The sequence below is a fragment of the Colletotrichum higginsianum genome, chromosome 5, assembly GCF_001672515.1.
Source record: "Colletotrichum higginsianum IMI 349063 chromosome 5, whole genome shotgun sequence".
Classification (NCBI taxonomy): domain Eukaryota; kingdom Fungi; phylum Ascomycota; class Sordariomycetes; order Glomerellales; family Glomerellaceae; genus Colletotrichum; species Colletotrichum higginsianum.
In genome coordinates this window covers 4780857-4806308 of record NC_030958.1, presented here as the reverse complement: position 1 = coordinate 4806308, position 25452 = coordinate 4780857, and the positions used below count along the sequence as shown (strand labels likewise).

The 25452-nt window shown below is 54.2% G+C and overlaps 7 protein-coding genes across 7 annotated transcripts; 3 read left to right on the top strand and 4 right to left on the bottom strand.

The window, feature by feature from the left end:
• Positions 1 to 454: 454 nt before the first annotated feature.
• On the bottom strand, positions 455 to 1525 carry CH63R_08310 (Epoxide hydrolase; the record flags this gene model as incomplete). Its single annotated transcript, XM_018303284.1, has 1 exon — positions 455 to 1525. The coding sequence occupies one exon, from the start codon at positions 1523 to 1525 to the stop codon at positions 455 to 457; it is 1071 nt and encodes a 356-aa protein (XP_018158062.1).
• A 604-nt stretch (positions 1526 to 2129) lies between these two features.
• CH63R_08309 (Major facilitator superfamily transporter) lies at positions 2130 to 4185 on the bottom strand (the record flags this gene model as incomplete). Its single annotated transcript, XM_018303283.1, has 5 exons — positions 2130 to 3000; positions 3074 to 3436; positions 3524 to 3701; positions 3789 to 3933; positions 3991 to 4185. 5 exons carry the CDS (start codon positions 4183 to 4185, stop codon positions 2130 to 2132), a joined length of 1752 nt encoding a protein of 583 aa, XP_018158061.1.
• A 9213-nt stretch (positions 4186 to 13398) lies between these two features.
• CH63R_08308 (Serine threonine protein kinase) lies at positions 13399 to 14319 on the top strand (the record flags this gene model as incomplete). The annotated part of the gene is made up of 1 exon (XM_018303282.1): positions 13399 to 14319. The coding sequence occupies one exon, from the start codon at positions 13399 to 13401 to the stop codon at positions 14317 to 14319; it is 921 nt and encodes a 306-aa protein (XP_018158060.1).
• A 1100-nt stretch (positions 14320 to 15419) lies between these two features.
• CH63R_08307 (uncharacterized protein) lies at positions 15420 to 16646 on the top strand (the record flags this gene model as incomplete). Its single annotated transcript, XM_018303281.1, has 1 exon — positions 15420 to 16646. The coding sequence occupies one exon, from the start codon at positions 15420 to 15422 to the stop codon at positions 16644 to 16646; it is 1227 nt and encodes a 408-aa protein (XP_018158059.1).
• A 361-nt stretch (positions 16647 to 17007) lies between these two features.
• Positions 17008 to 17722, bottom strand: CH63R_08306 (ABA4 protein; the record flags this gene model as incomplete). Its single annotated transcript, XM_018303280.1, has 2 exons — positions 17008 to 17068; positions 17151 to 17722. 2 exons carry the CDS (start codon positions 17720 to 17722, stop codon positions 17008 to 17010), a joined length of 633 nt encoding a protein of 210 aa, XP_018158058.1.
• A 525-nt stretch (positions 17723 to 18247) lies between these two features.
• Positions 18248 to 20067, bottom strand: CH63R_08305 (Cytochrome P450 monooxygenase; the record flags this gene model as incomplete). Its single annotated transcript, XM_018303279.1, has 5 exons — positions 18248 to 19248; positions 19356 to 19602; positions 19661 to 19737; positions 19791 to 19953; positions 20011 to 20067. The coding sequence occupies 5 exons, from the start codon at positions 20065 to 20067 to the stop codon at positions 18248 to 18250; spliced, it is 1545 nt and encodes a 514-aa protein (XP_018158057.1).
• A 1577-nt stretch (positions 20068 to 21644) lies between these two features.
• Positions 21645 to 23373, top strand: CH63R_08304 (Pisatin demethylase; the record flags this gene model as incomplete). Its single annotated transcript, XM_018303278.1, has 4 exons — positions 21645 to 22459; positions 22515 to 22578; positions 22641 to 23195; positions 23263 to 23373. 4 exons carry the CDS (start codon positions 21645 to 21647, stop codon positions 23371 to 23373), a joined length of 1545 nt encoding a protein of 514 aa, XP_018158056.1.
• Between the last annotated feature and the right edge of the window lie 2079 nt (positions 23374 to 25452).

Genomic DNA, 25452 nt, shown 5'->3' with positions numbered 1-25452 from the left:
ATGGCCATTGTTTCGTATCCAGAAGTCTCCACAGGAGGTCGAACAGACCGGGTCCTGACTCGGGAAGTTTTTGTTTATTTATTTTTTTGCCACGAGGGCTGCTGGCTGGCGATCCGTGATTGATGGACATTTAAGCGACGCCCTGATTCCGGCATTCCCTGAGCTCTCGTCCTGTCGACGTTCTCCTGGTCTTCTCGGCCGTCTTCCAGAATGTCTTTCAGCAACAAGGCAGAGACAGGTCTGTTCTAACTTGAGCCACAGAGACCCAACTCGGGTGTGCCCTAATCTGCCTCTGCTGTCTTTGTCAAGATTGAGATCGACTCAAAGGACATACGTACGGACGGGATGGGCAAATGAGGATGAGCCCAAATATGACATCACCTCCAGACTGAATTCTTCGCGCTGCGGATTGCTACAATACATTACGGGGCCTCCCTCCTCCCGATCCGGTCCATTACTTCGTCGACACAAACGGCGTCTTCCAGTACCCCGGGAAGTATGTCGGCAGCTTCGTCGCAAACCATCTCACCAGGGCCGCGTTCGTCTCCTCGGGCTTCTCCAGCGCGACCCAGTGGCCCGCCTCGATGCTGACCTCGGTGAGGTCGTCGCACAGGTCGCGCATGGGCTCGCTCAGCCTCGAGATGGCCGTGTCGCAGACGCTGTCCCACCGCGACTCGACGAACAGGACCGGGAACCGGAGGCGCGCCCCGTTCGGCGCCTCCACGAGGTACGTCCGGTTGACCTCGTGGTTGCGGTAGTAGTTGTTGGCGCCCTCGAACCCGTTGCGCTCGAACTCGGCCACCATCCGGTCGAACGCCGGCTTGTCATCCTTGAAGAGGGTCGTCTCGAACGGCAGCTCCGGGGCTTCCGGGGCGCCGCCGAACCACCCGCCCGCCTTGCGGACCGAGGCGAACGGAGTCGGCTTGCCGTAATCCTTGGGGCTGCCGGCCTGGTAGAGTATCTTGATTGTGTTGGGCACGTTGGCCTGCAACTGGGCGGCGGCGGCCTCGGGCTGCTCGCTGTGGAAGGCCTGGTAGTCCCACTGGCCGAGAGGGTACTGGTCCTCGGGGTACACTTCGCGGTTCACGAGGGAGGCGGCGATCTCGAGGCCGAGCTCGATGGCGCGATACGGCACCGATATACAGCACACGCCGACGCACTTCTCCGGGTACATGGCAGCGAGGCCCCAGACGAGGCCCGCGCCCCAGTCGTGGCCGATCCAGACGGCCTTGTCGCGGCCGAGGTGGGCAAGAAGCGCGAGCAGGTCCGATACGTGATGCTTAATGGCGTAGGCTTCGGGGCCCTCGGGCACGCTGGACCGTCCGTAGCCGCGGGTGTCCGGGGCGACGACCCGGAAGCCGAGGGCCGCGAGGGCGAGCAGCTGGGGCTTCCACGTCTCGCCGTTGGCGGGCCATCCGTGGACCAGGATGACGAGTGGTCCCTGCGTCGGGCCGGCGGACCAGTAGAACGTGGTCTTGTCGCCGCTGTGGGTGAACTGGTTTTCCTTGAGAGTCGGGAGAGTCATGTTGTCGTTGGGTGTGATGGGTGGTCGAGATGAAGCGGTATGTGGGAGTGAGTGGAAAAGAGGTGCTCACGACCCGGCTATAAGTTGTTTGAGAAAGGCTCCCCGCGCGTCCGGGTGAGTTGACTGCTTTGAAATCGTGTCATCTATATGACTCAAAACTCGCGCGGGGTTCGTGTTCAGCATCCTGCCCCTCGTTACGACCCAGAATTAAATCATGCCAACGTCAGCACACATAACTATACGGGAATAGGATCTGCAGCTTTGTGAAAGAGTTGCGCCGAGTCTCTAGAGGATCGGTTATGTTTACTCGATTTACAAGCTCATCTGCTGCTTCTTTGCTCTGATTGGTGACAACTACCCAACCTCTCCTTCGCTGGCCCGAGGATGCCGTCAGCAAGTACTGGGTTGTCAGCATGCAGCACAAGAGTCACTCAGTCGGACGAATTACGTTGGATGAATCTGTCAGATATTGCATTGAAAGTCTGCATGGGGGGATGAGTAATCGTTCAAGCCCCCCCCCCCCCCCTGGTCCAATACCCATGCCATGCCATGCAATGCAATGCAGGCTCCCTTCCGCCCGCGCGTCGCCCAGAACTCAATAGACTCAAAGCACATACGTGAACAGCGGCGACCGATCTCCCATGTTGAACAGCTCCTCCTCGGTGTACTTGGCCTTGGCCTCGTCGGCCATCCGCGCCTTGCGTGCGTTGGCCACCTTGTAGCTCCACTCGAGCAGCAGCGCGACGATCAGCCCGCTGCCTCCGAACGCCAAGCTGAGGCCGAAGCCGGTGTGGTACTTGGGCTTCTCCTTCTCCAGGTACATGAAGCTGCCGACGATGCCGCCGACGTTGCCGACGCAGTTCATGAGCGCGATGCCGATGGCCCGCCGCGAGGCCGGCGCGATGTTGTTGGCGTTCCACGAGGCCGCTGCCGCCTGGATGGGGTAGATGCCGACGACGGCGAGCACGACGGCGAAGTACGCCACGCCCTTCTTGGCCTCGAGCTCGCCGTTCAGCGACAGGATGATGGAGTACGCGACCGCGACGATGCCGAGCGGCGTCACCAGGAACGGCATGCGCCAGAAGAAGCGGTCCGAGACCTTGGCGAACGAGATGGCCGAGATGGCGGCAGCGACGTAGGGCGGCGCCGAGAGGAGCTGCGCCTGCGTGTTGGCGAAGCCCATGGACTTGGTGATGGTCGGCAGCGTGAACTTGATGCCGTACGACAGCGCCGACTGGCATACGAGGAAGTACGCCTGCACGTAGATCCGCCAGTTGGTCAGGTTCATCCTGAGGTCCCTCCAGTTGACGCGCCCGCCGGCGCCGCTCTCCTCGCGCGAGCCGCCGCCCTGCTTGATGAAGATGGAGAGCTCCAGGTACCGGATCTCCTCGGGCTCGAGCCACCGTTTCGAGAGGGCCGGCGTGTCGACGAGGAAGAAGAAGCAGGCGACGCCGATGGCGATCGTTGCAAGGCCCCTGGGTGTGCGTTAGCATTTTGTTTTTGCCGCGATAAACACGCCGTGATTTTTTGAAATGGGGGGGGACGAACTCTAGGATGAAAATCCATCTCCAACCCTCGAGTCCTGAGACGCCGTCCATCTCGGCGATGCCCGCGGCGAGGAGGCCGGAGAAGGCGCCGGACATGGCGCTCGCGCAGTAAAAGTACGAGATTCGGGTCGACAGGTCCTTGGGCTCGTACCAGAAGGACGTCAGGTAGATGGCACCGGGGAAGAATCCGGCCCTGGGGGTTTCAAGTGTCAGCGCTTTTGGTCTATAGATGGTGGTGAAATGGTCGTGGTGGTGTAGCTCGTCCGGGGAAGCCACGGCGCCGGCCTTCCGAATGCCACACGGAGCAGACCCACTTCCTCGGGCCGACCCCGCTCGGCGACCAGTCTCACTCGAGTGCCTCGGCCTTCTTTTTTGGGGGTCGGGGAGCCAGCCGTTCATTTATCCATCCTGTACCCCACCCTTACTATACGCCTTCGTGAGGGAGACTTACTCAAAGATTCCGAGAAGCACACGCGTGACCATCAGGCCCGCAAAGTTTCGCACCAAGCCCGTACACGTCATGACGATGCCCCAAGCGAGAGTAAGGCCGCCGAGGTAATGCGAGGGACGCTTGAACTTCTTCAGGACGATGTTGCTGGGCACTTCGAACAGGACGTAGGGGACAAAGACTGCATCACACCCCGAGGTCAGCCATCATCCTTTCCTCGACGTTTGTCGCCACGCAAGGCATCTCATCATGTTCGGGTTTTACTCACAGATGGACAGGACGGTGTTGTACTGCACGCCCGTCATGCCCAGGTCCTCCACCATGCCCTCGATCTTGGCATTGCCGATGTTGGCGCGGTCAATGTGGCAGATCAGGTAAAGTAGAGCCAGCATCGGGATGAGACGGACGTCAACCTTTCGCAACGAGTCAGTTCAACCGCCACCCCATTCACAGCATCAGGTGGGACCTACCTTGTGAAACACTTTCTTCCGCTTTTCTGGCGGGTAGTTGGTGTAGAAGTCGGCGTCCTCGGGGCTGAGTCCAAACACGCGGAAGCCATTCACGTCGATGGCCTCTGGCACCTTCTCGAGATGAGCCTCTGTCGAAGGGCGATGCCCGAGGACCTCGACCTCGTGCTTGTCGACGGAGCGCCGTTGAGTAGCCATCGCGAAGTATCGTCGTCGTCGTCGTCGTCTACTAAGGACGAGGACAGAACAACCAAAGGGCAATGGCAGCGGTGAAGCCTGTTTGCTCGGGAAGGGCGAGGGAAGCAGAGATGGGAGATGGTGTTGTTGCTTTTGGGTTTGCTGGACGACGATTCTTGAAACTTACCGGACAAGAAATAGGCCCCAAGATATATCTGGCTGTTAATGATCCACCGCGGAGAAGGCTGGGACTCGGATGGGTGGGCTCTTCCCCCGCCGCCCACTGCTACCCCAGACAAACCCCAGACTCGAGAACCGTGGGGTGCGGGGAAATGGTTCGTTTGGTGACCGGATATGGGGGGGGATCCATACGGATTAACGGTCACTTGCCAACGTTATCCGCGGGGCGTATCCGTCAAGTCCGTCACCTCGTTGTCATCGTTGCACCGTAGACAAGGGTGTCGAGCCATCTTAACCAGTTCACGTCCGCGACGACAGCAGCAGACTGATGTTTGCCAGTTGGAACACAGTCCGGGACAGCCCCTCATATGGGAATTGAGTGACACCTTGCATGGGTGAAGGATAAGTACGAAGTATGCAGCAGCTTGTGCTTATCCGTTCACCGGGACTTTTGTTCGTAGCATCGAGAAAATGGGCTGATGGCTGGAACGATGCTTCAAAATGTTCCCATCGGTCGTTGAAGTTGCCGAATTTTGGCAACCGTCTTTGATAACAAAAGGACTTTTCTAGTGTGACCTTTTCGTCCATGGTCTCGAAGCCTCATCAGTTGCAAATATGATGGTTTTCGATACGATGCACTCCAAGACTGGGTTGCTCGATCACATCGCGGCAGCGATACTCACCTCAAGATGTAACTGGCGGATAACGCGGAGGAGGCAATCCCTCAAAGACACCAATGACACGGTTACCCCGCAGACGGAAGAAATTCTACGACGCCGGTATTCATCGTTTTCCCTTAAGTCAAACTACCCCCATTTCGGCACCCCCCCCATCTCGGCACCCCCAGCCCCACCAAGCTACACTAAAACCTACTACTTTCTATACATACTATATAACCCTACTTTTAAGACTAAGAATTATACTAAAATTATTTATAGTAATTAAGTACTATATATACTAAAATTTACTATTTTTATATATGTTTAGCTAATACTTACTATATACTAGTAGTTAGAAAGTAAAAGTAGTATTTTACTAGTAATATACTATATTTCTTTTTATAAGCTTTATAACTTAAATTTAAAGCTAAATAGTATATAATAACTACTATAAGTATTTATAGAGTACTACTATAGTTATATAAGGTTTAATTTAATATTACTTACTTAATAGCTTTTTTATAGCTATTTATAAATTTTCCTTACTAAATTAATATAAGTAGAAAACTAACTTCTTTATTTTAAGCTTATTAATAGTAGTATACTATATTGCTCTATATTATAATACTAATTATATAGAAATATACTATAATAAGTAGTTTTTATATTTTAATATAATTTCTTTAAATTATAAAAGATGTTTTAAAAAATGTTAAGGTTTACTAGTAAAATACTAGTAGATACTAACATTAGTATTTATAGTATAATTAGTATATAGTAGATAGAAATAATAGCATATTTACTTTTTAAAGATACTATATTACATACTATTTACTTAAATATATAATTTTATATTAAATATAATAAGTAGGTTTATAGTTATAAGGGTGCTAGAAAGTAGTAGGTTTTGGTGTAGCTTGGTGGGGCTGGGGGTGCCGAGATGGGGGGGGTGCCGAAATGGGGGTAGTTTGACTTACCGAATCAAACGTCGACTAAGCTTTGCCCGCATCAGCCATTGCCGCACACAAGACATTGGCCAAGCTCAACATATGTCTCTAGCTTCGCTGGGCGCCACGGTTGGCTGAGAATTCCGGAAGGGTCGCCGCTCGCAGAGGCTGTGACGGAAGGGCGATGCTGGAAGTGAGTGATGGTATCTACCCCGCAGGTCGGCCAGCAAGCTTGAAGCCGGCGAGCTGCAGACCGCCGTCCGTCGCCCTTTGGGAGGTCTTCCTTCACCAGTCACATGAGTGAGACTTTCCTGATTTAGCAAACCTTGAACTGAGAATATTTCAAGTTTGGGGGTGGGTGTGATGCTTGCCCTCACAGCCTGAACAGCAGTCACCTGTCGGAATTCATGTCAATATGTAGATTGAAGATTCCGTGGTTTACTGACTATTTACCTGGTGGCCCTCAAAACAAAAATGATCTAAATGTAGTCTAGGCCGTAGTAGTAAAGAATCGGATATCTAGTGTCGAACCCCCTGGACGAACGGAAACCGACGACGGGCCTCCGTATATCCTGTCCTTGGCGGGAGAGCGAAACGAGGTGGCTTGTCGGGACTTGGCAAGCAACCGATCAGATCAGAGATAAGTGGTAGAAACCACGACAGTATCGGCGTTAAGGGTCAGCTTTGGTGACTATGTGAACGCAACGACTGTCTTTGGCATGAATACCAGGCGAGTCGACGGAGAAGAGACCCATAGCGGCTGAAGGCCCGGATATTCCCTTGAGAATGAAGACCCCGTCATGAGCAGCATTTTGGTTCACTTCTAGTAGGTTCATTGTTGACATAACAGAATGACTACCTTTTGCTGTCGAGAGAAATACTTACATCATTGCAACACTTCACCGAATATTTCCGACAGCCGACGCCTTGTAACAATCCTCCAGTGCTGGGGAACGAACTCCACGTCTGCGAACTGACCTCGGCGGCGGTCACCAAGCCAAGTTTCTTCCCATCGCGTTCCGACCTCTTTCTTCATGCCTGCTCCGCCTTTGAGTCGAATCCCGACATCCCGCTATCCCCCTGTCCACCTGAGAACCAAGGGAAGGTTGCGTCCGGTCAGCATAAAGATCTTGTCTCGGGAAACATGTGCCTTTTGGCGATGACGAAACGCTGCATCGACAAAAAGTGTCTTCAATGGGTTCGTTTTCACTCAACACGTCCCGGGAGCAAGGTATCAATACTCACTTCAACAGTACCGCAAAAACAACCATCGTCTTCTCGATCCATTAGCTGCACAAGTCGATCCCATGAACACAAAAATGTGAAGAGGAGAAAGCCACGCTCACTCACCCTCCAAGCCACTGAGTTGGCAGAGTACTTAGTCAGCTATGCTGAGCTAATCAGGCGGACCCGTCCTTCGCAGTCTTATTGACACATGCATGACCGATCCCAGAACCAGGTCGAAAAACATCTACAACAGCGAGAACGAAATTTTTGAAATCAGAGCAAATAACAGCATCACAACACGATCTAACAGGTCAATTGGATAGCCTTTTGCTCGTCGTGAAGCCCATAGCGACGCAGGCATCATGGCAACCCCATGGCCCAAGGATCAGCCCTGGCCAACGCCATACCGAGAGCACGCCGCAGAACTAAGCACATACCTCCAGACAGCACTGAAGTCGATCGACACAGCAAATGGTCAACCTATCCAGCCTCAAGGAGTCAGGGCCGCGTTTATCGGGGCTCTAGCACTCATCGTCAAGATACAGAACATCCCCGACATCGGCCACGTTCACCAGGCAATTGAAAATTTGCGGATGGAGACAAAGGCAGCCAATGAAAACACCACCCGAACCACGAGCAGCATCAGAATCGCGATCCAGCAAAACACAGCCGAAATCAAGGACAACACTAATACTAACAAGGACACTAACACAGCCGCCAAGGAGGCACTGAAAGCCAGCGAGCTGACTGTCAAGATGGTGAGGGATATCAAAGCACTGGGACCGATGAATCAGGGGAGCGCCGCACAGTCCTATGCCAGTGTAGCCGCCAGAGGAGGACTCATAGCAAGCATGCATAACCCACAAAACCAAAGACCATCCCAAGTTCAAACCCTCCGTGAGGTCATCGTAAACATTAGAGATCCTACTACCATTGCCAGCATCAGAGCCATGAACCCCCGTAACCTTAAGGCGCACGTAGACCGCGCTATCGAACAGAGCAGCAACGAGCACATCCGCAAACTAAAGACCGTGTCCGCAAACCAACTGAAAAGCGGCGACCTGAGTATCAAAACAGCCACTACCACAGATATGGAGGCCCTACGACAGTTTGCGGAGGACTGGGAACACCGAATAGGCAACGGTGCCACGGTGCGGATCCCAACCTACGGAATCCTAGCACACGGCATACGAACCAGGTCAATGGACATGGAACTCTTTACGGAACTCCGAGACGAACTATTGCAGGATAACAAAGCCTTCATCCCCACCGCAGAGATTAAGTACATCGGATGGTTAACTAGATCCTCCACCACAAAGTCTGCCTCGTCCGTTATCGTCGAGTTCGCCAAGGCGGAGGACGCCAACAAACTCATCGATGAAGGACTCATCTGGCAAGGCGAGGTTTTCCAATGCGAACGATACGACAGACAGTGCCGTCTGAGACAATGCTTCAGATGCCACGCATACGGCCACATAGGAACCCAGTGCAAGGCAACGACAACATGCGGCTACTGCGCGCAAGAACATGCAACCCGAGAGTGCCCCTCGAAAAGCGACACGGCCACACCCCGGAAGTGCGCGGCATGCCACGGCGAACACGAAGCGTGGCACGGCCGGTGCCCAACCAGGATGCGGGAACTAGCCAAAATCAAAGCGGCATACAAACAACGACCAAAGTACCACCCGGAAGCCACAGCAGCCCCAACCGCCACAGGAACGGCCCCAACAATCCGGACGACATCGAGGCCAGTACTGGAACCGAGCCAGAGCCAGAGCACACGCCTGGAGCGTAGCAGATCACCCATAAAGAAGAAGATACAGAAACGCCAGCAGCCGACAGGGAGCCAGACACAAGACGAGAACACGATCGTTGTCGCAGCAGAGGACTCTCGGCCGAGACGAGCGATAGTTCCCTCTCGCCGAGCGCTTGAAGCCATAGACGCGAACATACAGATGACAAAAGATAGCCACCCTATGGAAATCGTCGACGATAGCGAATGACCACACAAAGCACACTCACGATACTACAGTACAACGTAAGAAAGTCGAGGGATGTGGTGATGGCTACGCTCCTCCGCGACCCCAGGATCGACGACTACGATATCCTCGCCATCCAGGAGCCATGGATAAATCCCTACAACGCCACAACGCATCACCCGGCGAAGGACCGCTTCCACCTCTGCTACCCGTCGAACAGGGAACAAGGCCCAGCAAGGGTCTGTTTCTTCGTGAACAAGAAGCTAGACCACTCGAAGTGGCAATTCAAGGAACACAGCAAAGATCTCTGTACTCTCACTCTGGGATTTAACGTAGGCCGGAACACTGAAGTCGCCATCCACAACATATACAACCCGCAAAACCAAGATGACGACAGGATGAGATCCTTACAGCAACTACGGAAAACGCTAGAAGCCAACCACCACATCGAACAAATAGTGGTAGGGGATTTCAACCTTCACCACGAGCTATGGGGAGGAAGCGAGATCCGGACGCCAGACGCCGAAGCGAGAGAACTGATAGAACTGATGGAAGATTTCGACCTCATCAATCAACTACCCGTGGGCACGATTACATACATGGAGGGAGTCGGCCGCTCAACAATAGACCTCTGCCTTATCACAGTTGGGCTGGTTGACAGGCTCATAAAATGCGGAATAGACGACAACGTAAACCACGACTCAGACCACCTTCCTATCGCAACATCGCTAGACCTAACAATCGCACAACTACAACAAGAAGAGAAGAGAAACTGGAAGGCTATAGACGAAACCGTCTTTATGAAAGCTGTCAAACGGACCCTTCCCCCGCTAAGGAGGCCGAGGACGAAAGCGGCCCTAGACAGATACATCCAGGAGATAACCGAAGCCCTCACCACAGCCATTGACGAAGGAGTACCAACGAAAACCGGCTCTCCTAAGTCGAGAGCAGGCTGGAACAAGGAATGCGCGGAAATCCTTGCTGAAACTAAACGACTACGTCGACGATATAACGAGGAACACACCGAACGAAGCTGGGAGGTGTACCTCACAGCACGAAACAGGAAAGGCCGGATTATTAGGAAGACGCTACAGAAAACACACCGCAAGGCAGTAGAAACAGCAGCAGAATCGCCAGCTTCACTCTGGAGGATCGCAAAATGGGCCCGAACACGACAGAACCAAACACCAACCGTCACGCCAGAGATTACAAACCCCACTACCTCTCAAACAGCTACCACGCCAGAAGATAAAGCTGAACTCTTCAGGAGAACGTTCTTCCCAACGCCCCCAGAGACCAACCTCGAAGACATAGAGAACGCAACGTACCAAGGACAAATCACGCTCCCACCTATATCAGAAAACGAAGTAGATGAGGCTATACAAAAAACAGCACCGCTTAAGGCACCCGGTCCCGACGGAATCACCAACAAGGCGCTGCAACTAGCCAGACCATGGATCAGCCCCCATTTAACTCGGGCATTCAATCAGAGCCTCCAGCTCAGATACTGCCCACAACACTTTAGGAAGTCCACAACAGTCGTATTACGAAAGCCGGGCAAAGACAACTACACGACACCCAAAGCATATAGACCAATAGCACTGTTGAACACCGTCGGAAAGGTTATGGATGCAATCATAGCGGAAAGGCTAAGTTATATGGCTGAAACATATAAGTTACTACCGGAAAACCATATGGGCGGAAGAAAACAAAGGTCGACAGAACACGCACTGCACCTCATCATCGACAAGATATACGAAGCCTGGAACAAAGGACAAGGAAAGGTTGCGAGTCTGCTCCTCCTCGACGTGCTAGGGGCGTTCGACAACGTATCACACCGGAGACTCCTTCACAACCTCAGAAAGAGACAGGTCGATGAAGCAATAGTACAATGGATTGCCAGTTTCCTAGGAAACAGACAAACCCATATCCACATCGACGGCTATCGGTCCGAGCCATACACGCTCACCACTGGCATACCGCAAGGCTCTCCCCTATCGCCAATACTCTACTTATTCTACAACGCAGACCTCCTCGAAAGATGCAACCAGGGCCAGGATACATTCGCCACAGGATTCATCGACGACGTTGCTATCCTTGCATGGGCAGATACAGCAGAAGAAGCCTGCAGCAAACTCCAAGAGACACTAGAAGTAGCGGAAGGCTGGGCAACAACACATGCATCCGTCTTCGCACCTGAAAAGTTCCAACTCGTCCACTTCACAAGAGCAAGGTCACGAATCGACGTCGATACACCGCTGCAGAGCAAATGGGGCGAGATAAAGCCCAAGACAGCATGCAAATACCTCGGCTTAACCATGGACACTTCCCTCAGGTGGAAACAACACATCGATGAAATAGAGCGCAAAGTCTCAAAGACCATAGCAGCCATCAGCAGCCTAGGAAGCTCCACCTGGGGAGTAAGAGCAAGGGAAATGCGGAACATCTACCAAGGGGTAGCAATCCCACAAATGATGTACGCATGCTCAGCGTGGTCGAACGCTGGCTGGGGCGGCAAAGGATACACGGATCGAACCCTAAACAGAATGCGAAGACTACAGGCCAGAGCGGCGAGGGCGATGTGTGGTGCCTTCAGGGCAACATCCTTCCCAGCACTCGACGTGGAAATGCACCTCCTTCCAATAGAGCAACGAATATGGAAGCAGAACATCGACACGATCAACAGACTGGGCTCAATAGAACAAAGAGAAGACGAAAACGTCAGGAACAGAAGACGAAGAGAAAGAAAGAAAAAGAAAACAAGCCCTCGGCAAACGATCGAACGAGAACTACGCAGTAAGCAAGGCGATAGCACAAGACATCAGCAACAACGGGAGACCATCGCCCCCTTCGTGACCCCACCGTGGTGGCAGGGACTGCGCATGTTCATCGCGGACACCGCGGAAAGCGCTAGGAAAGAACACCAGAAATGCATCGATCGCGAGACCGAAGCCATACACATTTATACGGATGGGAGCGGCATCAACGGCTACATAGGAGCGGCAGCAGTATGTATAACTACATACCAGACACGTAACTCATACATGGGATCCGACGCCATATCGACGGTGTACGCCGGAGAGCTGCAGGGCATTATCCTCGCCCTCGAAATAGCCGAAGAAGACAGACAGAGGGGAAACAACAGAAGCAAGGTCCTGATCTATACCGACAACCAAGCAGCCATCAGATCATCGGCCAGGCCAAAAGGCAAGTCAGGCTCTTACCTGCTCCAAACGATCGCAGTCAAGACACAGAAACTCCAAGAACAAGGACTCAAAACGGAGATCCGATGGGTCCCCGCCCACACGGGGATCCAGGGCAACGAAGACGCCGACAAGGCAGCCAAAGAAGCCACAGGATGGAGACAGAACGGCGAAACGGGCACCAAGGCGGACATGCCACAGCATCTGTATGCACTCAGATCCACACTCAAAACATGGACGTACAGAGAGGCGAACAAAATGTGGCAAGCCAAGTGGACGGCGGAAACGCGAGGCAGAACCACCTTCCGATACACACCGAGACCGACAAAGAAGGTCCTTCAGCTCCACGAGGGGCTAAGCAAGAGACAGAGCTCAATCCTCGTGCAAATGCGCACGGAAAAGATAGGACTTAAGGACTTCCTCTTCAACCGAAGAGTGCCGGACGCCACGGACGCCAACTGCCCATGCCGGGAAGGACGACAAACGGTATCGCACATCCTGTTGCGATGCCGTAGACATCGACAACTTCGACGCCAGGAACTCGGATCCATCCCAGGACGACACAACCTCAGGGCCGTATTGAACGAGCGCAAAGCAGCCGCAAAAGTCATCAGATTCATGGAACAGACCGAGATCCTTGGGCAATTCAGGATCGAGTCGCAACCCAGACAAAGCTGAACATTGGGGGGAGACTGTAGGTACACAGAACCAGGATACGAGGCACCAGACCTCGACAGAGCCTTTCATAGAAGATCACATTAGTAGGAACCAAAGTCTACATGGGCCGGCCAGCAAATGTAGATAGAGGTTGAAGTGCAAAGCGGGAATTTTGGGGACAGCTGGTCAATGTTTTGCATTGGCGAAGTGGGGCGGCTCGGACTAATGTTTGAACGCCTCGGCTGTCTGCCGAACCCCGCTATCCGGGCATAGTTGCTGACATAAGAGCGACTTCACAACCGTGTAGGAATAAATCAATCAATCAATCAAAGCATGACCGATCCCTAGGAACACCAACTCATTTATACTACACATTACATTCATGGCTCCCTTGTTGGTCAGAGAAGGCTGCATCCAGGTTTTAGCCCACACGCCCAACAGCGTCATCTACGCGGTCGACACCGACGCTGAACCTGGTCATGCTAGAGACACATCCACAGTTCGGAAAGGCTGGGCAGTCTGGTACAAGGGCAGCGAGCCACTTGGCCCGGTACGACCCGCGGAGGAGGCGGACGCGATGGTTCGTAGAGAGGCCGCCATATACGACGCCCTCGGGAAGCACGACCGTATCCTCGAATGCGTCAGCCTCGAGGTGGCCGTCCTGGAGGGAGCTGGCCCGGAGCCGAAAGCCTGGGCGCTGCGCCTAGAGCGTGCTCCCGGCGGCAGCTTGCGCCAGTATCTATACGACAACCCGTCACCCCCGCCAGCCGAGTGGATCCGGCTGTCGTTGGCAACCCAGTTCGCCCAAGGCCTCTCGCATGTGCACTCCCGTAACGTCGTCTGGAGCGACGTCTCGGCTCGCAACGCCCTCCTTTTCGGCGGCTGGCGCCTCAAGCTCTGCGACTTTGGCACCTCGTCGCTCTTTGAGAACTATGACCACGACTGGTGGGGTGCCGAGAGCCGTTACACACCGCCCGGACCCCAGGCCAACGCCCAGGTGCGAAGGGACGTCCGGGTCGACACCATCCACCGCGAGATCTTCGTCCTCAGCTCTGCCATCTATGAGATTGTCGAGTGGAAGGTCCCCTATCGTTCGGAGAAAGACGTGTCACTAGACGAGGTCCACAGGAGGTTGATCGCCGGTCAGTGGCCCGAACTGGATGAAAATAACCCTGCCAAGGAGATCATTAACCGGTGCTGGGCGTACGAGTACGATTCTGCGCATGAGGTTGTCCATGATCTGCAGAGCCTTCCGGGAGTCAAGCCGATGAACGTGAGAATTGGTAACATCGAATCGTACTGAGCTTGAGGTGTGCCGTGCCCGCCTTCCGCTCATCGCATCTCTCGTCACTCGGATACCCGTTCGACATTTTGTTGTGGGTAATACAGTCCTTGTAGGTTGTCGTGATGGTGTGATACCCGCACATCGTGGAGTCGTCGAGATGCTCATGTATCCTGGTGGCCCCCGTGTACCCTTCTGACTATCAATTGGAACGGAGACTCCGAGTACGACGCAACTGTGCGATGAAAATGTGTGACGTCTAGCAACCAGCTTTTGCAACAGTGTTTTATAGGTCAGCGTATGGCAACACAGACAGCCTGAATGTTCGTTTTTAGTAGCCTTATCAACTACTCTAGTTACAACAGTCCTTCCTACACTTCATTACGCACGTTTGTACCCAGGTCCCTGTTCAGGAGAATTTAGGACAAGGCTGTAGGGACTTGTCGAAATGGAAAAGAGGCAAAAGAAATAAGAAAATTAAAAAAATCAGCAGGTCGTGCTTGCTGGACAGACAACATAAGCGAATAGCCAAACAGCCGAGAGACTGCACCAATTGCACATCGTCAGACTGTTGCTGGCCGCTACTTATAGCCAATGAAAGTAGCTCAAGGGCAGGGCTATCTGTGGTCAACACTGAGACTTGATTTGTTGGCGTCAAGTGACTGATGTGTGATCGAACGTAAGGGGTTGGCAGAGCAGTCAGCCAACCAATGACAACTACAGCTCAAACCGTTGCATGCATTACCAGTGCAGTTGGCAGGCTTTGGTGAAACCAGGCCTTCACTGGAGCGGCGCGGGGCCATCATGCACAAGTGCTGTGTTTCTCTCTCTCTCTGACTTCAGGCTAGGTACGATATTGTAACGCATCGAGCTCTGTTGGACCATCTTGTCGATCAACACGACCGTTTCACGTCGCAAAATGGCACCGAGATTCTTCAACTGCTCCATATCTGAGTGCCAAAGACCGAGCGCACGTTCAGTCGGCGCTGGGTGTGACATATGTAGCAGACACTTCTGCGGTGTTCATTTATCGCGGGACTTCCACAAATGCAAGATTGGGGTGAGAGCTTCACAGGTGGCGAGCTACAAGAAGAGAGAGTGTATGCTGACCACAGTCTCATATGAAGGACCTCGATGACGCCGCCTACAACGGCCTGATGCTGTCCGAGATCAGCCGCCTTCGTGCCCAGATCAACGAAAGCGCAGCGCGTCAACTCGCTTCAAGCCTAAACGGCGGAAAGCCCTGTGTCCTGGAGTACCCCTCCAAGATTGTTGGGCAGGGTGCCCTCACCGGTTGCGCCAACTACCACGTCCGTATACGGTTTGAGGATGGATCCCCTTCATGGCTTATGCGAGTGCCGCGGGTCACAGGCTTTGCCGTCGGCCTGCCTGCGTCTCTCGCCGAATACCTGATCCGCAGCGAGTACGCGACCCTGAAGTTCCTCGAGACCACCGCAGTGCCAGCCCCGAGGGTATTCTTGTTTGGCATCCCGTCCCAAGGAACCGATCATGGCGTGGGAGTCTGCTTTCTCCTCATGGAGGAGTTGCCAGGCACGCCATGGAATGGTCAGGGCAACGCCTCCAAGGTCTGGAAGGGCCTTGCCGCAATTTTCGCCGAGTTGGAGAAGCACGAATTCCAGCAAGCGGGGTCTCTACTCGTCTTGTCTCCTGAAGACCGACCTTCGATTTCCGCCACCGCCAGCGACAGATTCGTGTGTCTGAATCCCTGGGGACCATTCGACACATCAGAGGAGTATTACTCAGCGTGGGCCGAACAGTATCTGACTCTGATAGCGGATGGTCAACTGTATCCCCAGTTCCCTGTTGAAGCATACCTGGTCTACCAGTTTCTAAAAGAAAACGCAGCCCAGCTGTCCGAACCTGAGCGTGTCTTTTTTCTGAAGCACGTCGACGATAAGGGCGACCACCTCCTGGTCGACGACGACCTGAATATCACGGGCATCATCGACTGGCAGATGGCCCGCATCGTGCCGCGAAGAGAGGCGTTTGCGTTATCCCTCGTGTCGGCCGACATGGGAGCTCTGTGCAATGGCCAAGTCTCACTTAGTGCCAAGGATGCTGCCCTGAGCCTTGCTTTGCGCGACAAGAGCGCACATCTGGCCAGATATACAGGGGACGAGATAGTTCGGAGGTTCTTCTGGGGCCTGGGGCTTGAAGCTGAGTGGACTTATGCTCTGCCGTTAGCTAAGGCCATCCTTGTGGTGTTTGGGGTGGAAGAAGACTGGGAAGAATGGAGACAGGGGGCATTCAAGCGTTACGAAGGCGACGAGCGCCTAAGGGCTCTTGTAAGGCAAGTGAGACATGCTCATAATAGCAGTCAGGAATAGCACCTTCATGGACCTGTCAGAGAGACAGACTTTCTTTCGTCAAGGCGTAGTTGGAGCATGCCACAGTAGCTTCACCAGAATGAGAACGAACAGTAGATACCCGATGCCACTACAACACCAAAAATACCGTTGATCTGCTTAAAGGATTTATGTTACCTTGATCTCGTGATGAAAATCCAATAAACCCTGGGAACATCCGGAACCTCGAGTCTCCGACGCTTCCTTGCTGTGGTGCGTGACTTTCAACATCTCCAACCACCGTCGATGCTGATATCCGCCCCAGATATATACGTGGATTCGTCGCTCAGAAGAAACGCAATCAGCTGAGCTACTTCTCTGGGCTGCCCGTCTCGACGCAGGGCTATGTCCGGATAGGCGGGGTCACCCGGCCGGACTCGGATACCGAGCCCATCTTCGGCGGACTGGAGCATGGGTGTGACGATGCGGCCACTACAGCAGACTGTCAGAGTGCATTCGACGCCGAGTAATGACTGGCAAACTTACGGGCAGATGGCGTTGACTCTGACGCCTCGAGCCCCAACCTCCTTGGCAGCAGTCCTGGTGAGCCCCAGCACGCCATGCTTGGAGGCCGTGTGAGACGCGTTGTTCCGCCGGCCCGTCGACCCCGCGATCGAGGAGGCCGTGACAACGGAGCCGTTGTCGGAGATGGCCTTCAGCTCCGCTCGAAGGCAGTGCATGAGACCGGTGAGGTTCACGCTGAGGACCCTGTCCCACTCGTCGAGGTCCTGCTCCGAGACGCCCCTCTGGCCGAGGGATTTCGGGATGACGCCGGCAAGGTTCGCCACCCCGTCGAGCCTGCCGTACCGGCTCACGGTTTGTTGCACCCAGGCTTCGACGTCCTCGACGTTACGCACGTCAAGTGTGGTGATGAGCACTTGTACGTTGTGGTCAGACAGCAGTCGGGCTTGGAGCTGCTGCAGCCCTTCGCTGTGGATGTCCGCCAGTGACAAAGTTGCCCCGCGGCCAGCAAGAATGAGGGCAGTTTCCAACCCGATCCCTGACGCTGCCCCTGTAATTGCAATGACTTTGCCGTTAAATTGGCCGGTTGGATACATGCTGTACTATCAGTGTCGATGGGTGCATCTGTAAGGGGGAGTTGTCCATGCGAACAAGTCTGGAAACCGGGGGAGGGGGGGGGTCTTTATAACGTGGCAACGAACCCAGGCCGCAGGCACTGACTCGCAATTACTATGAATTGATGATAAACAAGGTCACTCAACCGAGGACGCCGAGGCGTGGACATCCACCGGCTAAAGGCACATCTCACATGGCAGCAGGCTGACCAGGCTTTGTTTACATGATGACCAGGCTTTGTTTACATGATGACCAGCAAACACCCCTTGCAATGGATAATACATCGAACCAGTACTTGTTGTCATTGAACTGACTCGAACAACCCAGCTGTAGTTTTCCCATGATCGCCGTATATTACTCGATCACGCTCGGGCTAGGAGGCTTGACAGTGGCAGCATGGCAACCCACCAACCAGGGTTAACTGCCCAAAAGCATCCTTGGACGCAAAAAAAGGCCCGACGGCAATCTACAAGAAACATGAATCTTTGGGGTATGTATCTGCTCTTCTAACGGCTGACCTCTTTCAGGTTGATGAACAGACTCGGCTTGAACCAGGTTTGGTAGACCTTCATGTTCTTCCCTTCGCCGTCCATGTCCCACGCCCTGCCGCTCTCGCCGGATTTCCCGCCGTCCAACTCGACATCAAAGTTCCAGAGAAGGTGTGACATGATGAGTCTCATCTCAAAGTAGGACAGGTTCTTTCCGATGCAACCTCTGGGCCCCAGGCTGAAGGGCTGCGAGGCATGCAGCTTATCGCCCGCGAACCTGGGGTCCCCCAGCCAGCGCTCCGGCCTGAACTCGTCCGGCTCGGCGTAGTTCAGGCTCGAGTGGGAGGCCGCCCACGGCGCGACGGCAACTGTGGTGCCTGCGGGGACGAAGCGGCCGCCGAGGGTGGCGCCCCCGGCGGGGACGACGCGCTGCTGATTACCGGCCGCAGGCGAGAACAGACGCAGCGCCTCGTTGATGGTGGCGTTCAGGTATGGCAGCTCCTTAACCGTCTCCCACTTGATGTCGGCGCTCGACGCGAAGCTGCCCCTGATCTCGGCCACCAGCTTACCGTAGGCCTCCGGGTGCGAGCAGATGTAGTACGTCCAGCCCGTCAGCAGGCTGGCCGTCGTCTCGGTCCCGGCGCTGATCATGAGGACCATGTTGAGGATGATCTCGGTCTCGGAGAGCGACTTCCTCGACTCGTTGTTCTGCAGGATGTGGTAGATGAGGTCCTTGTGGTCGCGGTCAGGGTCGGCGAGGCGGCGCAGCGTCTTCTCCCGCGAGTTGAAGAAGTGCGTTTTGCGCCAGCCCGCGGCCTTGGCCGGGATGAGCAGCTTGACGAGGAACCTTGTCAGAGGCGTCCCGACTCCTGCCACGCGGCGGATGGCCTGGTCCCACGCGGCAGACATGAAGACATTGATGACGGAAGTGGACCATTCCGTCGCCGATTCCTGGTCCAAGCACCCAAAGGGCTCGGCGAAACAGAGGTCTCCCATCATGTCAAATGTCGTGTATGTGTCTGGGAAGCATTGTGAGTTTTCTTTAGGTTTTTTTAATAATTTTCATTTATTTCTTTTTTTGGGAGAGAGAGATAAGCGTGCGTGAAAAGGAGCCGTCGGGACTTACACCAGTCTGAGAAGTCGACGGGGCGACGGTCCGCCGCCATCTTTCTCAGGGCGGCGATGAGCTTGTCAACGTGACGCTGAAGGATTTCCTGCTGCTGCAATAACGCGCCGTTGGAGAACGGATACGCCAGCGCCCTTCGCTGGCGACTGTGTGCCTCGTTCGGTGCGAGGCTGATGCCGGTCTGTCCGTCCATGGGTGAGACTGCTCCTATGAAGATCGGGCTCTTCTCCATGTTCGCGCCACCTTTCTGGAGGGTTATTGTCAGACAAACCACTCGGTGCATGCAGAATGGGCCCGTTTCCTACCCTGATGCCGTAAATCTCCTCCCATGCGTCGGCGTCGATACAGCTCAGCTCGCCCGGGGCGACCCTTACCACCGAACCTTGGCGACGGTCAGTCAAGAACCGCGACTACAAGGAGGACCGTTTTCCTAACCATATTTTGCGTGCAGATCTCTGTAGTAGGAGTGTTGAACACCGGTAGCCAGAGCATAAGCCGCAGGAATTTCCGATATGCTGTTGAGCCACGGTCCGGGGAACGAACGGAGTGGATGCAGCAGTCTCCGGCGTACCACCAGGGCCAGCAAAGTGACGAGGACCTAGTTCGGTTCAGCTACCCATTTCGGTTCCGAATGGGGGGAAGGACATCTGCCTACTGCGACGGCTGCGGTCCCAGCAACAGAAGTCACTGGTAGCCGAGTGAGTATGGCCATTTGCGGGTGATGACGAGCAGTGGGTGAACTTGGGACGATGAACAGAGAGTTTGAGACAAAGACAAGCTTCCAGTAGGACCAGATAGTAAGACCAACTATCGTTCGAAGGGGTGCCGGCTTGAGGGGTCCTCTCTCTGCCCTTTATGACTGACTCGGTCCGGGAAATACAGAGTACCCAGAACTACCAACTCTACACCGCATCAATTGGGACCATTGCGACTAAGCTGCACTGCTTCCGCCAACGAACCTTATTAGACAACTTTGGCTCTAGAATTTCGGGATTTCGCGGCCTCAGAGGGCGGTTAACAGCAGGCTGGTTGACTGTGAGCAAGATAGGAGGGACATGGTGCCAGGGTTCCCAGGTCGCATATTGGGCATCATTACCCCTCACGAAAAAAGAAGAAGAAAAGTTGCTCGACGGGATAGTAGAAGACTGTCATCAATCTGCTCGAATTTCTGTGAGCTGGGGTAATAGATGGAGTCGATGGAAGTTCGTCTCCACGTCGTCCCCCCCCCCCACGTCGATACATGCAGACAGACATGGACAGACGACGTGACGGGCTATGCCGTACAGTGTAAAGTCTAAGTAATGGAGATTTTCTGCGTTGAGCCCCTGTTGCCGCGTCGGTATACCGGATTGAGCGAATTACGAGTGAGATGTTGACAACGCCGCCTAGAAGCGAGGTTGCATTTACGTCCTTATACTTTGTAAACCCTTGACCTGGGCTCGCCGGGGTGCGATCCGCGGGCCGCGACAATCAGATTGCAGTTATCCCCCTTTTCCGGACGACCAGCGGACGAAACCCAGCCCGGGGCCGCCTCGCCTTTCTCTGGCGAAAGGCGAGGTCCTCCTCTTGAGTCCTTTTCTACAACCAGCCACCCCACCCCCATCATCCAAAGGTCCCTGATCTAATTGCATGAGAGTATTTGTGAAAACTGATCAAGAGTCAGGGAGTTGTCAGGGTAAAGAGGGAAGAGGAGGGGCGGTGCACGTACATACACTGGCGATGCCGCATCGGTGTGGAGGTCCAGGTTGAGATCGGGGTCGAGGTGGGAGTTCGAGTGGGAAGCGCCATGGAAAACGATCCCGGATGTTTCAGTAACCGCTCATTCAAAGTGTCCGGTCCCAGTACCCGGCGCGATTTACGAAAATGTGGGAGGAACTGGCGCTTTTCCAACAGGGCACACAGGGATAGGGTGTCCCTAGGCACAACCCTCGAAAGACACTTCCCGGTGGCGTTCGCGAGGGGAACCCCAAGGTTACAGACAGTTTCTGAGGCGAGTTGATGACTTGTAATTCGCTCTCGGAACTGGCGATCGTTCTTCACGGGTACGGACTCTACTTCCTACGGCTTCTGGTGAATCCGTTTCTCTCCACTGAGTGCGAGAGAACGTTGCCGGACACCCGCAGAACAGCTCGATTCATCTGCTTTCCTCGTTTACAGATACAAGAGCAATATTCTCCTCTTCTGCCCCCCCTTTCTTCTCCTGGCCACTCTTTGAGCCACTCAATCGTTAAGTTACACTCTTGTGTAAGAGAATCTGGGTCTCTTGTGTGTTGAAAACTTTCCAAAGCCATGGCTTCCATCAACTTCAACTCCTTGCCTGTGGTCATCTCGGGCTTTACTCCTGCCACCTACTGCCTCGTTGGCCTCGGGTCTTTGGTCTTGTGGTACATTGTCAGCGCGGTCTACGCCTGGTATCGCCTCCGGAACTTCCCCGCCCCGTCCTTCATAGCCTCCTTCTCCCACCTCTGGCTCGCGAGGACAACCTACAGCGGGAAGCAGTACTGGGTTCACCGAGAGCTGCATCGCAAGTATGGACCCCTGGTGCGCATCGGCCCCAACGAGATCATGACGGACGAGCCCGAGATCATCAAGAAGATCTCGTCGGCCCGCAGCTCGTACCACCGGGACGCGTGGTACATCACCGGCCGCTTCAACCCGTACCATGACAACATGTTCTCCCTCCAGGACACCGCGTCGCACAGCAAGGCCAAGTCGCGGACGGCGGCGGCCTACGGCGGGCGAGACGTCCCCGCGGTTGAGCCCGGCATCGACGACCAGGTCAACACCCTGGTCGAGCTCATCCGCAGGAAGTACGCGACGCCGGCGACGGGTACAGGCCAGCGGCAGCCACTGTTGGATCTGGGCCCGTTGTCGTGTTACTTCACCATGGACGTCATCACTCGGCTGGCCTTCGGTCACGAGTTTGGATATCTCAAGGAGGAGACGGACCTGTACCGCTTTCTCGGCGGCGTGCGTGACCTCTGGCCTCGCATGTCGACCTGCGCCGACGTCCCGTGGATCCGCAACTTCCTGTTTTCCCCGGCTTTTCTGAAGCTCATGGGCCCCAAGTCGACCGACAAGAATGGCTTCGGAGCATTGATGGGGTATTGATGTGCCATACCCAAACGCTATTCGTACTCGTAACTAACCGGTTGGAAGAGTTGCAGAACACTACGTCGGCAAGAGGTTTGCTCCCGGAGCCAAGAAACCACAGGACATGTTGGTGAGGTCTTCACCATGGTGTGACTCCCTCTTGACGGAAAGCGCCGAAGCTGATACCTACAGGAATCCTTCATCCGTCACGGATTGGACAAGCAAGAGTGTGAGGTCGAAGGGCTTTTCATGATTGTCGCCGGCACCGAAAGCACTGCGGGAGCCATTTGCTCCGCGCTGATCCACGCCATCACATGCCCCCCCGTCTACTACAAGCTCAAGGAGGAGATCCAGCTGGCCATCAGCGAAGGCCGGGCGTCCAACCCCATCCAGATCGAGGAGGCCAAGAAGATCCCGTACCTGCAGGCCGTCATCTACGAGGGAATCCGGATGCGGACCCCCTTGCTTGGTCTCTTCCCCAAGGTCGTCCCCAAGGGCGGAGACGAATTCCTCGGTAAGTACGTTCCTCCCGGCACTGCCATCTGCATGAACACTTCGTCTCTCCTGCGGTCGACCTCGCTCTTTGGCCCGGATGCCGACGTCTTCCGGCCGGAGCGCTTCATGGAGCTCGACAAGGCGGCCCGCACGGAGATGGAGCGTTCCGTCGAGTTGGCTTTTGGGTACGGTCAGCACATGTGCGTCGGGAAGAACGTGGCATTCATGGAGCTTAACAAGTCCATCTTTGAGGTATTATGCTCTGTTCCCTGCGTCATTGGAAGCCAGACAGATGCTGACGATGTCTCTAACCTTGTAGTTACTGCGGCACTTTGACTTCCAGCTCGTTAGCCCCGCCAAGCCGTGCGACACCCTGAGCTACGGTGTATTTTTGGAAGAGAATCTTCTTTTGAGGGTCAAGGAGAACTGATGAGGGGATTCGAGATGAACGACATGGAGAGAGGAATTCTTGCGTGTGCCTCTTGTCCGTCCAAGACGAAGATCAGATGCCTGGTGTTCTAAGCTTCAATTCAAGACACTGTCACAAAAAAAGGCCGAAAGATTCACTGTAAAAACTGTGATGTTACATCCCGATTCGCCTGGTGTTTGAATGGATCCGTTAATCGCGGTGTGTTGATGAAATCGCCGTGGTTTGGTTCACCAGTCATTGCTCCTACTTTCACGGAACTAGCAGCAAAACACCATGATATGCATTTTTACAAGTTACGCTCCTGAAAAAATTATAATGTCTATCTTTCGTTTTCTATCATCTGTTTCTCAGTAGTCCTCACATGCCTCATTGAACTGTAAGACAGTGACACTCCCAAACATGGACGCAGAAGTACTGAACGACAGAAGAAACAGCCCCTCAAGAAGCCTACTCTTTTTTGCTGATCCCCAACAGAGTCTTGACGCATCAGAATGCCCTCTTTGTCACATAGTTCCCCTCCAGAACATGCCACTGTTTTCCCGTTTAAGTTCGAGAGAAAGTTCCGTCATAAAGCTTCGGACTCATGCATATCTTCACAGCCCTGGAGATTTCTATCGATATCTCACGGCATGCCCGAAGTAGTTTCCTTTCCTGGAAATAGTCTACTGCACTATTGAAGCCTACTGGACAACTTGTACGGAACGGAAACCCTCTGCATCCCGAGGTCAAATCCTTGGTGTCGGGGCCCAACTCGGTTGAGATATCTGCAGCCGTGATTAGACCATGTACTCTTTCTTGCCGATTTTGCCAAGGTTTCTGACTGCTAATTTGATATACCTGCCCCGTGCCGACGGGATAAACAGTGAACTTATGTTGCAGTCGGCCTTTCAGTCCGTCGGGCACCGAAAGGCTCATACTAACTTTTGCCGATGGAGCAGTTTGGCTGGGACGGTAAGCCCGCTCCTGAGGGGCTGGACATCGCCTCCATCTAGTCCAAGCCCATGGAATAACTTTCAGTCTTCGATCCCGTGGGCCAACCCAGCAACCAGCAACCTCTGACTCGTTGTGCGAGGCGAGTCTCGACAAGACCTGACAACACCCGCCGACGATCACTTTACCTTCGCGCACACCTACACTGTCGCATAATCACACTCTGGACTTCTGTTTGCTTGCTTGTTTTCCACAAAGGCAACTCATGAGTCGCGTACCATGACCAGAGAAGAATGGATACCGCACGTTTGCCCTGCTACACTGGCAAGCCCTCGATGCGGGACGAATGCCACGGCTTGTCTGCTTCAGCCATCGGGGGTCCGGATCGCAAGCAACTCTAGCTCCCTGCGGGCAATACGCATTGCCGGCGCGGCACGGCGGCACGGGGCGAGCTCTCCACAGGCGCGACGACATCTTGGTTTCCCAGTTGCCACTCGTCATACATATCCTGGGCACCAGACTGGTCATTTTCACCCCCTCCTTCACTGTTTAGGATGTCTGTACTCCGTGTACTCCGTATGCAGAGCAGTTTTTCCCCTTTCAGCCGCCTGTATACGAGCTAAGACATCATCCCATCGGCAACTTGGAGCTGGGGCCAGGGGTTTGTCTATCACATATCTGTACAGATACTTAGGTAGCAGAGAAGGTGGGCCATACACGGTGTTTTTTTTCGCACAGTAAGCGTTGTTATCCTCGGACTTGGCAAAGTCCCGCTTAGCAACTAAGTACAGTAGTCGCCCCCGTACTTTTACAACCCTTGTCTGGCCAAGAGGTTCCGAATACCTTCAACTGACTCGAGAAGACGCCTCTACAGAATCCATCGGATCGACGACGCCTGTAATCCGTAGCGAGGCAAGAATCTCCTTTACCAACACCTTGCCAAAAACCATGTTACGTGTTTCTCAGAGCACGGCCATTCCATATTGGCGGCTCGCCTTGCTCCCAACACCGCTGATTGAATGATAGTCTGAAGGACATGAACGGGCTTCAAAGGGGCCGACGCAGGATACACTGGCAACTGACGTAAGCAGGGATGGGATGCTCAGTTCATGTTAAAGAGCCGGTGTTATCAATCGCATGTCATCCCAT